Below are 17208 nucleotides of genomic sequence, written 5' to 3' on the forward strand. Positions count from 1 at the left end.
ATAAATCTATCAGAGAAGGCTTTTACTCTAGCGTTGAATTGAATTAGTATCAATATAAAAAGGAAATATTAAAGTTATAGAGTAACATAAGTTTGTGAAAATATAAATAAAAAATCTAAAGAAATAATCTTAGTGAAACAAAAATAAAAAATTCTAAGGTCCTTAGGGATTGTGACCGTGCCCTGCACTGGGAATGGTATCTATATAAAGTTAGCGTCTTCAAATTTATCACAGAGCTATTTTGTTCCTTAATTAGCAAGACTTCATGTGTGACAAGAATAAGATGATTAATGTCATGTGCTGAAATATATCAGAATCTCTTTTAAGTGGTCATGAATGCACCCTTTTAATATGAGCCGTAAACATTTCTTACCTGAGTTGCTAAACTCTATAATTCTACATAGCTTGGGTAAAAAAATTGGTTCAATTTGTGTTCCTGTATACAAATGGTTGAATGAAGAGTTGAACATATATTTACAGACTCGGATAGAGCGTTAAACATAGGTGCATTTTGATCCGAAAAATAATCACAGACTTCAAATTGTTTAACTTTTTATTCGACACTTATTATAAGGGGTCATTTGATTGAGGTTGACTCGATGGTAGGGCAGATAGAATGATGAGTACGAGTAGGCTAAGTCTAAAGTTCGAAACTATCTAGTTTAACAAAAAAATGAAAAAATAAATAAAATTCCCGAAGCCTGAGGTATCTTGTATCCCACACCTCGAAGGGTAAGACTAATTAATCCCTAGTAGCCCGAAAAGGCTGAAGGCGTTTCAACCCATGCCTGGCCACTGTCAAATGGCACAACATCCCCTCAAGGCTTTCAACTAGGGAAACACCCTTGTTTTTGCTAGCTTAGTGCCTCAAACCCACGACCAAGGAGCATACCTAACTTGGAATTCTACTGGACCACTTCCCATGGCTAAAAAATTAAAAATGTTTCAGTTGGTGCAGTTCCCCATTTTAATTTCATGAACTCTTAGCTAATTAACCTAGACTCTTTATTGAGCTACAGAAATTATTGGTACTATAATATATATGACCCCATGTGGCAAGTAGCATTACCACAGGGATTACCATATTCAAGCCTTGAAATGAATGGTGAGTCATTCTAGATGCTTCATGCATAAAATGGTTTTTACATGATGATATAGAAAAATTATTGGAGTCTGGTTGTCCCCCAAATTATAGTGACATATGTAGTATCTATATAAGCTCTAGTAGCTAGCTAACTAGCTTAGTTATATATGTAGCATTCATCAGCAAAACCGCAAATCAACTTGGACAAGTCCATTGCCTTAATTTTGTCTGTCAAATTTGACCCATTTAGTTTTCGAAGAACACAAAAAATGTGGATTATTTATATGTCGTATTAGGGTTCCTTTCTCTGTGCAGTGCATGCATGCATGCTAGCTAACAAACATTATTTATCTTTATAACGGAAAACAGCTTACAAATAAAAAGAGAACTTAAGCTAGGGTTAGGGTGATTGAATAGGCTGGGGAGAAAATATGACTAGCAAGCCGTATTTTCTGGTCAGAAAAGCGGAAAACACCCTCTACCAAAAGATTTATGTACACTGTCAAATGGCACAAACCCACAGGGCACAAAGTTTGATTTTATATTGCCACCGGACCATCATTTTTAATTACTAAATCTGCAGAAAAATATTCGCCCTCGGAAGGTCAGGAATAAAATATTTTGAAAATGAAAAAAATTATTAGTATATTAATTCTAGAGAGACTTATCTATGTAAATTATACGATTCGATTATTCATAATTGAATTATTATTTAAATATTAATTAATATGTTTATTTTCTACTTGTAACACACCATATAATTTACAAAAGTAATTTAAAAAATTGTCGACCTAAATTACCTATTATATTTGATTATACAAATCAACCCCTCTCTCTCTCTCTCTCATACACTGGCCAACACACATAAAGCAAGGGCCATACATACACAGAACGTCCACAAACAAAACCCTCTCAAAAACAATCTTTTCTTTTTTGTTTTCCAGCTTTTGTAACCAGTTTCAAGAAAAGTGGTTTTTTCGCTCTTTTTGAGGAAAACAGTTTTCTTCTTCCTATAGCTCTCCCTCTTTGTGCACTCAAGTTTTCAGCCATGGATACTTCTCAGTGGCCACAGGTAGACAGATTTTCTTCATTTTTCATTTTTCATATCAAACCTTTTTTCCGCTTCCTCTTTTTAATTCTATGAATAATTTAGACATATATATATATATATATATATATATATATATATATAAATTTAATGGCCTTTTGGTTCCTCTTTTCTTTCTGTAAGGATACTGATATGATATGGTATTCAGTGCAAGTCCCCACTCAGATTTTGGATTTAGTTTTTATCAGTTCTTCAACATGGTGTTTCACTTTACCTTTTGTTTAGGTGATAAAGGAAAAAAGAGCCCAATTTTCTTCTGTTGTTTTTGTTTCTCTCTTTTGTTGTTGGCTAATACAATTTTCAGAAAGTGTAAATTAAAAAAGCAGCTCCTCAGTTGTTTTGTTTTGCTTGTCTTTCTGCCATTTCTCTAATTTCACAGTATTACTACTGATCAAATATTATTTCTTTTGTTTGATCTGAAATTTATCTTCTTCCTTTTGCTATTGGCTTTTTTAGGGAATTGTGGTGAACCCAATAGAAGAGATAGTGACAAACTCATGCCCTAAGCCTGCAGCAGCTAATAATTTAGAGAGGAAGGCAAGGCCTCAGAAGGAACAAGCCCTAAACTGTCCAAGGTGCAACTCCACCAACACCAAATTCTGCTACTACAACAACTACAGCCTCACACAACCAAGGTACTTCTGCAAGACTTGCAGAAGGTACTGGACTGAAGGTGGGTCCCTCAGAAACATCCCAGTTGGAGGTGGTTCGAGGAAGAACAAGAGATCTTCATCCTTAAACAATTCTCCATCAACAACTTCTAACAATTCTTCTTCTTCCTCAGCATCCAAAAGGCTTCCTGATCTGATTCACCAAAACCCTAAAATTAATCAAGCCCAAGATCTGAACCTCACTTTCCCATCCACTAATCAAGATTTCAGGAATATTATCTCTGATCACTTGCTTAATCACCATCATCAACAATTTCCAAACAACAACATCAATAACGAAAACACCAACAAGCAGCAAAACCACATTTCTTCTTCTTCCCCAACTTCTACTTCTACAACTACAACAACATCCCACCTTTCAGCCTTGGAGCTTCTCACTGGGTTCACTTCTAGGGGTTTGAACTCCTTCATGCCTATGCCAGTCTCATCAGACCCCAACAACAACAGCAACACTATATATAATAGTCCCTCTGGACTAATTAATCCCATGCAGGATTTCAAGCCAACTCTTAATTTTTCACTTGACGGGCTTGGAAGTGGGTATGGGAGTCTTCAAGGTCATCATGTTCAAGAGAGCAGTGGGAGGCTTTTGTTTCCATTTGAAGACTTGAAACAAGCTCCTTCAGGAGGTGGGATTAATGAGCAGAACAAGGAGCATGGAGATTCAGCTGGGTATTGGACTGGAATGCTAGGAGGAGGATCATGGTAATTAGTAATTACAAGAAGAGATTTGCATAATGGGTTTTTCTTAGTTGTGGTTTTAAACTCTTTATTAATCTTTGGTGGTGGGTGACTTAATGTTTGGATTTCTTCATAAGTTAACTAACAGATAGGATACATGGGTTTTCTTCAATTATCATCTATTTTCCTTCTCTTTTTTTCTTGGAATTTCCTTTACTTTTTTGAAGTGGATGTTGCTGGGTTTTTGAAGCTTATTTTAGATTTGGCTTCAGAATGACTTCTTATATGTAAGGAGTCCACCATTGTTCTTTATATGTAAGAAGCCAAGTAGTGTTCTTGAGAAAAAAGGCCAAGGAAGATAGAAGCTATGGTATCAATCAAGACCAGCCCAGATTTTTTAAGGGTAGAAAAAAAAAGAGGCATATGGCATGCACTGTATAACCAGATGCCCTTTTTAATATTTCATGTAATTTCTTCTAGTTCTATCACTACAAGAAAATCAATGGGCAGCCCTCTCCACTGTAATGTGCCACTAATTGGTTGGCTTGGTATGATAAATAATATGTAGAATTTGCAACTTAAGTTGTAAGGTTCTGAGGTGGATGCAATATAAATATAAATATATATATATATATATATGTATGTATGTATGTAAATATTGTTGTTTTAGCAGGATTTTAGTTTAAGGTTTTATTCAAAAACAGAGATTCTTCCAGCCATTACACAAAGATCTCCATGAAGAATATGAGGAGAGAGTTTGCTAGCGGAAGACCCAGGTAAGAACTCTGATGCCTTCCACGCGACTTGGTAATAAACAACTTTTCAAAAAAGCAGCTTCTACTTCTCTCCATGTTTTAATTAGAACCCCTAAAACTGCTACTTCAACCAAAAGCTCACCTACTGACGAAATACACATATCCAAACAGTTCAGAAGACTCCCTCACAATGTCCCATTTCCTGGAATGATATCATTGCTTCCATGCCACACCCCCTTCTTTTCTTTTGTTTTTTCCCTCAAGTGAAGGATTTGAGAGAAAGATCTGACAAACCCTACTTTTTTTTGTCTTTGTTGGGACCCACAAACATTCCCCTTGGCAAGTGTGCTAAAGAAAGAATAATACACCCCACTAAGTTGATCTATCTAGATCTGGACTCTCAAATTTTTTATTTTTTAAATTACATTCTCTCTTGCTGTAAGCCACTTGTGGTGTGTATACACATAAAAGAAATGAAACCCACACACTATTTTACTCTTTTGTTGTTTTGTTTTTTAATTTCCACGTTCTAAAGATTATAAATAAATAGAAATGAAAAGAAAAAAAAGTATATAAAAATGTATAATAACTAGCAAATGTAAGATGTATTTAGTATTCATTATTTAAAATATCTATATATGTAAGAATATCGACATGTAAATTTATAGAAATATAGATTTCGATATTAATTGCATTCGACAAAAACTATGGAAAAACAAGATGGTATTGATGACGCATATATAAGAAGCGAGTTGACGTTTGCGGTCATAGTTGTTGTTTCTTGCAATGGATTAGGCATATCAACTCATTCAGATTTAATCGAATTAGAAAAGAATTTCTAAAACAAAAATTCTAAGTTCGAAATCTACAATGAATTATGGCAAATTTTCTATAGTGAATTAGTAAATATCATTCCATATCGATCCTTGATTTTTTTTTTTTTTTTTTTTTTTTGTGTTTCAAATATTTCAATGAAATTGACTATTTCCTAGATATTTTAAACACTGAATATACCATACCACCCCTCCCTTAACATGGTTGAGGTCATTTTCCGGCTAAATTTTCACGGTTTATTTTATAACACGTTAATCCAACTTAGGTTTTTCCAAGGGCTTTTTTGGGAGTCCCAACATGCCCATAGTCATTGGAGCAGATTTGCTCTCCTAAGCATCCGAATTTAAATCCCGGCCGTTCATATGTGCAGCAGAGAAAATCTGGTGATTAGATAGAGATCACTTTGGTCCAAGTTGACAATGAAAGTGACAAACCCATTTTCCTAAAGTTAATCACCAACAAATGAAAAATCTATTGGCCATCCCAACTATTTACATAAAAATATCAATTAAAATAAAAATAAAAAAATTAGAAAGAAGGGTGGAAAGTGGATTTGATTGATCAAATGTTGTTGGTGGGTTCTTGTGTGTTGTGTTTTTGTGTTTAGGTTTTCTCAATAAACAAAACATGTTCCAATTTTATCTCTTACCTTTCTTGAGTTGAAACCACAGAAGCAACCTTTATTTTTGGCAAGGCGTGAAACATCTGCCTGCTCTCTTTACATTCTTTCAAACCTATAACTCCCTTAACCTAACTCATAGGATAAAGACGTATGCATGATCAACTGAGCACCGTTATTATTGGACACGGAAAAATTACATTCATCAAATCTGCTCACCAAATGACATGTTAGAACTTAATTAGAACACGTCGTGTTATAAATTATAATTTAATAAAAGAGGGGGTAAAACGTGGGTATGACAGCATAATTATGTGGTTAGTCAAAATTACTCTCACAAAAGCAAGTGACCTCATGTATTTTGGTCTCATCTAATCCACCACATCGATCACACTGTGTGTGGGACTTTCCCTAACGAAACACTCCCTATCAAGTTTTCTTTGGCAGAGGGAATCCATACTCAAAGAAATGGAAGACTACAAATATCATTTGATGAAAATACCCGAGGAAGACTTTCATATAACGAGTTTACCATCACAGCGGCGTCCCACGCCACTAATAGAAAGCCTTGTGTAAGACTTTTTCCCTATGGCCTTGTACTTGTGGTTCAAACCATCAAGTATCAAGTGCCAGTGAAACCGTTCCCCCTATGTCCTAGTAGCATCGCTCTATCGGCAAAACATTATACAGAGATTCTTTGTCTAAAAGTCAAGGTCTCCAACATCACGAGGTAGAATAGAAAGAACGTGTTAGCTTGAGGAGTTAAAGGGCAAAATTGAGAGATTCTATGAGTTAAATTTGAACTATTGATGTTGTCACACATCTGATGGCTACTTTACGAGATCGCAATTTCAAATTCTCTTTTGAAATGTAAGAAAAAAAAAAATACAAGGGTCCTGAAATTTCATCTCAATAATTGAACTATTGATGTTGTCACACATCTGATGGCTACTTTACGAGATCCCAATTTCAAATTCTCTTTTGAAATGTAAGAAGAAAAAAAAACAAGGGTCCTGATAATTCATCTCAATAATCCCAATCGCCCAAACAAATTGAGTCCATCCAACCCAATAGCACCTTACAGACGAAGAAAGAAAATTGAACCAAGATGGAGACAGGTCTACGGTCCATCTTCAATTATGTTTCTACAGTATTATTCGTCACCGGGGGCCGGAACCGGCCATAATTAGTAAAAATACACCCAAGGATTTTGGGAGAGTACAAATACGGGGTAATAAGACGGAAACTTCTCTATCCAGAAATAAATAAGTGCACTGAAATCTGAAACTCAGCAATGATAGCACTTTTATATCCGTCTGGTATGAATGAATGTAACAGAGAGCAGTGGAGGGGTAAGAAAATTCACTTCATTCAAAAAAATAATACACTGTTTCCAGTTTCAATATTTCAACAGGGACTTTACCGTTATGTCCGAATGCCAAAACGATTAGACCAAGAGAACTATAGTCATGCTTGATCTTTTAGAGATATCAGTGATCAGCATTGATTCCGAATATACGAACCTTGTGCATGTTTGGGAACTTTGCAACTACCAACACAAAAACTGCTAGTGTGTTAAAGATGAGCATTGGATTTTGATAGTCTGTCGTGTGAGAGGCTATTAAGTACCTGCCAAATAAAAGATGATAGATGCATAAGTGAAACAGATGTCTAACCGAGGTAGGATTATTCGATACAGTAGCAGCACATGTGAGAAAGAAAGTTGTATCGCATCAGCATCTTTCTGCTCTAACAAAAGCATTTCTATAAGATCAAATTAAGTCTAACCAGAAAAATGCAACTTCTGTATAACAGCAATGTTGAATCAAACTTAATGGATGACTATATACAGAAGCACTCACCTACGAGACTTAAATTAAGGGACACTGTATTTAATTGTTGGTCTGGAAACGACTGTTGTAATCAATAATACATTGAAGTGAATGCAGCCCTAAATACATTGTCCTTCCCTTGTCACTCAATTTAAGTCCCTTAAGTGAGCACTTCTTGTTCTAGTCTAGTTTACTCATTTTCACTTGGTAGTAAAGGGTGTTTATGTGCGAGGAGTGAGAACTATAGGCAAAATTCTATAATTTATCCAAAAAGCGATCTGGAAGGCTTATAAAGAAAAACTTGAAGTACTCACAACACAACAGGCACGACAGTTAGAAACTTTCTGTTTCGAGTGAGCTGGTTGCCATTGTCTATTTGCTCCCACCAAGTCAGTGCGTTGTAGATACCCTGGTCATCTGCAAATGGTGTTCCTTTCTTCCAGTGAAAAAAGTGATAAGTAACCTGAAGACAATCAGAAAACGTTTTACTTTTCCCCAGAAGACGCATAACAGATACTTATTACTAAAATCAGCGGCAACAAATTCGAAGAGGCTTCAAATCAACTCGATTAATTGGGTAGTGAGAACCGAATGAATCTTTCATTTATCAGTATGAAGTTTACTATTTCAAATTACAATAACATAACGTGGAAACCCTCTGACTATATTCCTCAGATAAAAGTTGTTCATTCCACTGTACCCAATGCTTAGCAAAATCTGCGCTTCAGCATCCACATACCGATCCCTTAAAACTCAATCTTATTTCCTGGAGTTAAATCACGGCAACAGACACATGCCAAAATGCATCACCGTCTATGAACAAATTCAATACAATATCTCTTTCACTCTCCCTCCACACTGCGTACCGATTCTGAATTTTTTGAGAGTTTATAATTGAACAGAGACTGGTTCATCGATTCTACTTTCTACCCCATCTCTACTACAGAACTGAACAAGAGAGTAGTTTCTTCTCCTCCGCCTCCGTGCAAATTAAAATGATTACACAAACAACATAGACCTATATGAACTGAAGATAAAAATTTCGGGATTCCTCGAAATTTCAGCTAATCGATTAGAAATTTCTACATCCTGTCTAGTGTTTAGAAATTTCTACAATTCGATTCAATGTAACATAAGATCACATTCAAGTAGGATTCATTCATGCTAATGCGTTCTTCATCAATCACAACGACCCTAACAACTCAGATTCACAATCACAAGCAAAGTAATTAACCTAATCCGCCACCATATCAAACCAAATCGAACAGGAAAAAAAGAAGAAGATTAAGCTTAACCTAAAAACAAATAAATAAGGAAACAAGATTGGGGAGAGAGAATACGAGGAAGTGGGACAGGTGGACGACGGTCCAGGCCATGCCGGGAGAGCAAGAGAAGAGGCAGAGGACGGTGAGCCACGAGAAGAACACCATCAGAATGTAGGTCGTCCAGACTCCGGGGTACGTGAACCACTCCGTGTTCCGATTCAGATCCGTCGGTCGCACCGCCGTTACGTACATTTTCCGATCCTCTTTTTTTCTGGACTTTTTTTGCTGATTTTTTTTGGGATTAAGAAACGAAATTAATTGACCGGAAGAGACTACGAGATGAAGATTAAGATTAACGACGACGACGATGATGGGAGTGTTAATAAGGAACAGCTGCTCATCATCACCGACGTCGAAAACGAAAAGAAAATGAGACGATATTTTGGTGGATTTGGGGAAGTTGCGTTGCTGCAGGTCAGTTTGAGATTCGTGGGATTTTTGGGGCTGCCGACTTGGCGTGTTTTTGTTTTTTTTTTTTTTTTTTTTTGGATTTAATATTTTATTTCCTTTTCTTTAAAAATGGGGAGCAATTACGGGCAAGTCACAGTTATCCATCCTTTATCGCCGAAGAGTATAATCTGATTTTACTAAGAAGGAATGACTTACAGAAGCATTTCAGCCTTTCCTAACAACAAGTCTGACTTCTAAACGAACAACCGATTTCGAACCGAGATATCTAATTTTTAATTTGAAAAAAAGTCTCGTAATCCATTTTTTAAGCTCGTGGTTGATTAAATAATTTACTTAGGAAATTAGAAAAATGGAATTGGAGCGAAGGAGTATGATTGATGATGAATATATTTAACGGTGGGTGATGGAGTCGGTGCCGAGAGCTCTACCTAACTATATTTCATCTCAGTCGGACTTTGTATTAAAAAATAAAAAAATAAAAAACTAATGAAAAGATTTGGACTTTGTATTAAAAAATAAAAAAAATAAAAAACTAATGAAAAGATTTGAAAATTTTGAGTTTTAATGATAAGCATAAAATAAAATGTAAAACGAATAATACCATGATTGATTTTTTAGTATAAAAATATGATTTTTTGTTAAGGTGAACAGTACTGCAGACTTTTCATTAAAACTCTCTTAAAAAAATCATGGTTACTTACCGATTGATTTTAATTTAGGAAATTTTAACGAAAAGCTTCCAGTACTATTCACTTTAACGAAAAACCACATTTTTATATTAAAAATCAATTTTGTTATTACCTAAATAAGTGTAGCACTACCCAAATAAATGTGTTATGCTGCGCCCAAATAAATGTGTTACGCTACGCCGCCCCCCCCCCCCCCAAAAAAAATTATGCTGCGCCCCCCCCCCCCCCCCAACCAAAAAAAAAAATGTTTCCAACAACAAAAGAATTCTGATTATTGAAGAAAAGTGTGTTTTCAAAATATCATTTCTTTTGTTTTGTTTTGTTTTGTGTCTTTCAATGATGACTTATTGTGGTCTTGCTTGCAATGATTATATGTGGCATCGCACTTGTGCAATGACCTATGTGTTTGCCAGTGTTAAATTCGTACTGGAGACATCTCGTAGGGTAGGGCAGTGCTTGTGGTAGCCAGGGTTTATTGTTGTTTGTTTACTTGTGCAAATTTACTCCAGATCAATTTTTTGATCATTAGGGCTTATGTACCAGATTGGCAACCCTTGTAATTGTTTGTGAAGTTCAATAAAATATCACTCTATCGTTTCTTGTCAAAAAATAAATAAATAAAAATTATAAACCCCAAGTGTGTTTTCAAATATGCTTTGAGGAATTGCTTTTTAATTTATTTTTTTTCCTTGGAGATTAAAAGTATTTCTAATATTAGAGATAAAAGAAAACAATTGGATGTTTGTGATGGTTAGCCTCCACACCACTCTACGTAACAAAATTCGAATTAGATTTATGGATAATACTTGCGTGTACTTACCTTTTAATTTTGTCCAATTATATTTTAATACATGCTTTATTATTTTAGAAAATAATAGAAATTTCATTAATTTTTTTTTTTAAATTTTTAAAAAACAAGAAACACATGACATTTTTTTTTTTATTAGATCAAATCAAAAGGTCAATATATAGAGAACTCGCCATTACATTCATACTTCTCTCGCTCCCTTTCGTATTCCTTAATGCATTTTAAATAAACAAACATACCAATATGTTTATTAATGCAATGGAAAACCAAAAATGGAAAATGTCAAATTGCAAATTAAGGTCAGAATTTGGCAAGAAGAGTCTGGTTCTCTTTAAAATGACGTATTATGTTCCCAAATCGAACATCCAGCCCCCCAATCTTAAGAATTTTTAAAACCTATTTTTCTTAGGTTGACGCTTGTCGAACTGCTTCATAATCTGAGACGTTCTAAATGTTGTGCATCATTTACCCTAAGTTCAAATAGAAGCATTTTCTAAAAACCACAAATGGGATCATAACATTTACTTGTGTTCTTGTGGGGGAGAATAAATTGTAACGGTTGGAATTTGGAAACTATATTGATATAAAGCTCAATTCTTTCAAAGGAGCTTAATAATGTCAAAATGCAAGAATATAACATCAACGACCAATTAACTTTCTTCCTATTTCAACAGAATATTAATCTTACAACACATAAGGAGGCCAAAGCAAAAAAAAAAAAAAAAAAAAATCAGAGGCTCACAGTTGCATTGCCTGCCCCATCCAATCCCTCCACTAATCTTCTCTTTGCAGACTTCGTTCTAAAACACCAAACCTCAAACGCCTCGCTCAAGTCTGGATACCTGACCTGCTCGGCTCCCATCCAGTCCGCCAGAATGTCCGCTTGATCATTCGAAGGCAATGCCAGCACTAATGTCACCATGGCCCCTTCAATGCTCTGGCACAAGTCTTCGCTCATCTTGTATGGAAAACCCGTTCCCTCGCTACCCTTTGAATCCAAGAGGGGCTTCATCTTCCTTATATAAGGCAGCCATGTCTTTAGTAACGAGACGCGGATTGGAGTTGGAAGAATCACATTGCCATAGCCAACTGCTTCCAAGACTTTAGCAGTTACTTCTATTAGCTTAATTTTCAAACCCCACATAAAAGAATCAAGTTTTTTATCCTCGACTACTCCTAAAACGTTGCTCGAGCTTTCAGCCCAGTTGGATACGAAATCCTTCATCAAATCCATCTTCCCGAGTATGTTACACATCCACTCGAGATCAGATAAACTATGCAATATTTTCTCCTCTGCCCTGTCAGATACAAGGTCGGGCTCCAAAAGTAGGGCAGACAACTCCTTTTCAAACGTCGAATAAATCTGCAATAGACCCATTCTCAACACTGATTTTACTTCATCATCAGCTGTGACCAACGGTGCATCCTCATCTTCTCCTAGCATGAATTCAACTTGTTCTTGCGCAGAAGTTTTAAGCTCATTACCGAATGGAGGACATGGTCCAGAAATGGATGTGGCAACGCGAACTGCTGATACAAAAACGTTTTTGGTGGCAGCTAAATCAACAGGTTGGATCCTGGCTAATATCGGCATTGCTATTGGACCCAATTTTGAAACTGCTTGTAGAATAAGTTCCTCTTCTTTGTCCTCCCAAGGAACAGCCTCCAAGTACTCTATGCAGCAGCGCGCAATCTCTTCACACTGGAAGGCAACTGCTACCTGAAGAATACCAAGTGCAGATTTAACAGAGTCGAACGAGTCCAAAATTGAGTCTGCTGGAAGATAAAGCAGCTTCAACAGGTTGACATGGTGATCATAGTTAACCTCTGAGCAATGTATATTAATGCAATCACTAGAGCTCGGGTGAGATAGCCGGTTGGCAAAGTACTTGCTCCTATTTATCAGAACCAAGGAGTGGGAATAGAACCGTTTCGGTGTACCTTCTCTATTCTTCAAGCATATAACAACATCACTGTTTTTCCGATCACCAAATCTGCAGGGCTTGGTCTGTAAAGCTTTGTCCATGTGAGCGAACAATGCTCATGCTTTAAGCAATCGAACGAGCAAATTTTCGGAGTCGTTTTTAACTGAAGATTGAGATTTTCTTAGATATTCAGTTCACATAATCTAAACAAAATCAACATAATGTACATAAACTTGCATAATGTATACAATTATATGCAATGATCTATGTCACCAATTGACCACAATCTACTTAATTTTTCAGCATCCAACATATTTTACAAATAATCCCTAATTAGATACTTTACAGATAATAATTACTGGAAATTAAATCAAACCCAACGATACGAAACAAGATTATTGCAGCTAACCTCAATTAACCAAACAACTCAGGATTTACTTAACATTAACCATTCAATATATCAAATTAACAAACCCCTGATTGTGGTAATGATAACAGAGAACTAAACACAGATTAAGAACTAAACACAACTATATTTCCAATAAAAAGAATTAAGAACTAAACCCAATATATTTCCACTAAAAAAGAATAATTATTGAATTCTCACAGCCCACAGGTATACATATATTACTAAATAATAAAAACCCATTAAGTTTATCCAATTCCCTTTCAATTATTTGGAGCAAAATATTCAAAGTTCCAATCTTCTTTTTTTTTTTTTATTGCGCTCAAATAAAAATTTCATTTTTGCTTTTCAAATTCGTACTTCTGAAAGAATAAATAAATAAAACTCACCTTTAATTTTATCAACCGCAGAAATGGATCTGCAGTGGTTCAGTGAAAAATAGAACCTTAATTGCGAAGGGTTAAAAACGCGCAGATGAAGCCCTCCATTGGAGGCTCTGATTTTTTTGAGTTGAGCTTTTTCAGTTGTGAGAGCTTTGAGGAAGAAGAAAGCTTTGGAGTGAAAGGCCAAATGTAATGACCAAATAGCCCTTGTGTATGATACGTAACTTGGGATGATGTGCTGCTACAACAATATGGTAGAGGAGCAAATTAACATGAATATGAAGGGTAATTTTGTGCAAATAAACATCGGAAATCAGTTCATTACCCTAAATTGGGGACAAATGATTGGTGGAGACAAGGGGTTATTTGTATTGGATTGGATTTGGATCTTAGCATCAACTTGGCATATTGGCATGCCCACTTGCCCTTTTCCATCTTTATAATTTATTTGTAAAAAGATTGAATGATTTGTATCTATCTATTATATTGACCTCGAAATTTAAATTCATTTAACGATAATAAATAGAGTTGTAAGTTATCCTTTATAGTCATATGTTAATATAGTTCACATATAGGAAACATAATTCATTAAAATCACCAAAAAAAACTTCATGCACAAATATCAAACTTTTTTTTTGCAAGAAATGTTATTTATTTGTACGTGGATAAACTGATACATACAATGTGTAATTGTCGTAGGAATTTTTTATTTTTTATTTTAGAAAATGATAATTTATGTAATATATAGTAATTCTAGATAGATTACATTTTATGGAACTTTAACAAAAAGCTCCCGGTATTGTTAATATAATCTTCCTAGTATTTTCTATACAAAAAAAAAAGGAAGAAAATAGATCATCCAATTGGTTTTTGCTACCAATTCTTGTTGTTTGGAGGACTGAGGCCCAAAAGCCCAAAAAGCCACAGACCTAATACACCATTATTTGCAACTTGGTACAAAAAAATGATAAAGATTGGTGATTCGATAGGAAGGGCCTAAGAAAGTAAGGATACTCTTTGGACACCCAAAAGTTTACTATGGTCACAACTAAAAGAAATGTATTTGAAGTTGGGTGTCCAGAGCCAGTTCTTGAATGCCCATAACTCACACTTCGGATTTGCAGAAGCTTGTTCAGCAAGGAATGAGCGCGTGGCAGGCTTAGTCAATAGTCACATCTGCCAGAGGGAAGAATATTTACATTTGAAAGTCGAAGCTGATAGCTTCACTGTTGACTAGCTATTCTCTGCTGGAATTTCTCATCCACAATGTCGAAAGAGGTGCAAAGTTCGACTTCCATGTCTTAAAAATATTCACACACAAAAAAAAAAAAAAAAAAAACGTGTTCATGGTAATTTGTGTGATCGATTATTCTTGATCTTCTTAACAAACAAAACATGTTTTTCCTATTAACAACAGAAATGATGGAAAGCCTCGGACACGAATGAAGCGCATGCCAAATTATTAAATAACACTTGAAGAAAAAGTTTTATTTTGTGATGATGATCATCCCTGCGTACTCACAAGAGACTTCATTTTTACTAAGAGAAACTTGCACCTAGCCGCCTACCCATGGCTTTAGCTCCATGGATCGGCAGCAAGCCTCACCTTCCTTTTCCTTTCTCTCTTCTTTTTCTCCTTGTGGTTCTTTTTCTTGCGAGTTGTATATTATTTGAAGTGTAAAGAGTAGTATGTTGTTCCACATTGACAAAGCGCATATATAATACCAATTGTAACTCTTATATATACTCCACTTTGGAGACTAATGAATATACAAGAAATTCCCAAATATTGTCATATATATTTTTGGTATTTACCATGTTTAATTTAACTTGGCATCAGAGTAGTTCGCTTTTGGTGACCTGTGTGCTTTAATTTTGTACCCACTTTTGTCGTGATTTCCTTCATTCAAATATATATATATATATATATATTGAACAGTGACACGCTACAGTGCCATGAATAGTAATCTACTTCAGTGCCCCGTGAACAGTGATCTGCTACAGTGTTCTAGTAAATTGTTTTAATTCCTCTATGTATCTTTTGTGCCCTTATTGTTCGTGGTTTAGCTAAATGGCCCAATATAATCATAGTGTTGTTACACATCTTGGTGGAACAAATATATGGATAATTGATATTGGGGCCACTGATCATGTGACCGGTGATCCTACAGTGTTTGATGAGTTATGTGACTATATTCGTGATCCGTATATTACTAGTGCAAATGGAGCACCTTCCCCTGTGAAGGGTGAAGGCATTATCTTTCTTACTATGACCTTATCACTGGTCCATGCTTTATTTGTTCCTGATGCTAAGTGCAATCGTTTGTCAATAGGAAAACTACTTGATACCTTATATTGTTCCACTCACTTCTACCCCATGTATTGTTATTTTCAAGACATTCAAACTCAGAAGATAATTGGTCGTGGTAAAAGAATTGGGGGTTTGTACATCTTGATTATGGAGGATACTGTTGTTTTAGGTTCAAATAATTATCAAGTTCTAAGTGCTAAAGTGGATCGTAGACATCAAATTTGGTTATGGCATCGACATTTAGGACGTCCATCATTCAGTTATATGAAGCATTTATTTCCTTCTTTGTTTCACACTTGTAGTGATTCAGAGTTCAAGTGTGAAACATGCGTCAATCACTACAAGTGTGAAACATGCGTCATGGCGAAAAGTCATCATGCTTCCTTTCCCATAATTGATTCTAAAGCTACTTTGCCATTTGATTTGATACATTTTGATGTGTGGGGTCTGGCGAAGGTTTCTTCTAATGGATTTCATTGGTTTGTTACTTTTATTGATGGTTGTACTTGATTAACTTAGGTGTTCTTGATGAAGAATAAGAGTGATGTCTCTTTGCTTCTTCAAGAATTTTGTGTAATGATGTCTACTCAGTTTCAGACCAAAGTTAAGATTTTCAGTTCTGATAACGGAGGGGAATATGTATATCACACTTTGGCATACTTTTTTCATGATTAGAGTATTTTTCACCAGACGACTACTCCATTTACACCCCAGCAAAATGGTGTGTCCGAACGGAAGAATCGTTAAATAATGGAGGTTGTTCGCTCATTGATGTTGGATAAATGTGTTCTTAATCATGGGGACATGCAGTTTTGGCTGCTGTGTATTTGATAAATTGTGTTCCAAGTAAGGTCTTTGATTTTCAGACACGCTTGATGTGTTACAAAAACATGTTTGTCCTGTTTCTGTATCCAAACTTCCTCCGAAAGTGTTTGGGTGTATAACGTATACACATGTCTACTCTCATCAGCGAAGTAAACTTGATGCATGTACTCTCCGATGTGTATTTATTGGGTATGCTAACAATCAGAAAGGCTATAAGTGTTATCATCCTCCGACTCAGAAAACTTATATTACTATGGATCTCACCTTCCATGAGAAAGTTTTGTATTTTGTGAAGCCCTCTTCCGACTCCTCACCTCAGAGGGAAACTGGGGTGAAGTCTAAATTCAAAGATATGGCATGGATGATGTGTTACATGCAGAGTTAGGGGACAAAGCCTGTTGTGCTACGTGATACTGATGAGTCAGCTATAGACAGTGACCGGTCAACTGTCATTCCCGAGACTATTTCTACTGAAGACCGGTCAGATGTGCCCAACGAGTTGCCTGTTGTTGGTATGTCTAACGAGTTGCCTGACGATGGT

At 35.7% G+C, this 17208-nt stretch overlaps 3 protein-coding genes across 3 annotated transcripts; 1 reads left to right on the plus strand and 2 right to left on the minus strand.

Annotated features, from left to right (window-relative positions):
* The first annotated feature begins 1965 nt into the window (after positions 1-1965).
* On the plus strand, positions 1966-3735 carry LOC137713423 (dof zinc finger protein DOF4.6-like). Its single transcript, XM_068452713.1, has 2 exons — positions 1966-2156; positions 2649-3735. Exons 1-2 carry the CDS (start codon positions 2133-2135, stop codon positions 3570-3572), a joined length of 948 nt encoding a protein of 315 aa, XP_068308814.1. The 5' UTR covers positions 1966-2132; the 3' UTR covers positions 3573-3735.
* A 3292-nt stretch (positions 3736-7027) lies between these two features.
* LOC137712961 (uncharacterized) lies at positions 7028-9234 on the minus strand. The gene is made up of 3 exons (XM_068452173.1): positions 8925-9234; positions 7899-8047; positions 7028-7381 (listed from the first exon to the last, which is right to left on the minus strand). Exons 1-3 carry the CDS (start codon positions 9099-9101, stop codon positions 7243-7245), a joined length of 465 nt encoding a protein of 154 aa, XP_068308274.1. The 5' UTR covers positions 9102-9234; the 3' UTR covers positions 7028-7242.
* Positions 9235-11381: 2147 nt separating this feature from the next.
* Positions 11382-13686, minus strand: LOC137713489 (BTB/POZ domain-containing protein At3g05675-like). The gene is made up of 2 exons (XM_068452788.1): positions 13538-13686; positions 11382-12905 (listed from the first exon to the last, which is right to left on the minus strand). The coding sequence occupies exon 2, from the start codon at positions 12841-12843 to the stop codon at positions 11548-11550; it is 1296 nt and encodes a 431-aa protein (XP_068308889.1). The 5' UTR covers positions 12844-12905; positions 13538-13686; the 3' UTR covers positions 11382-11547.
* Positions 13687-17208: the final 3522 nt, after the last annotated feature.

Source organism: Pyrus communis, chromosome 13, assembly GCF_963583255.1.
Source record: "Pyrus communis chromosome 13, drPyrComm1.1, whole genome shotgun sequence".
NCBI classification, from domain to species: Eukaryota; Viridiplantae; Streptophyta; class Magnoliopsida; order Rosales; family Rosaceae; genus Pyrus; species Pyrus communis.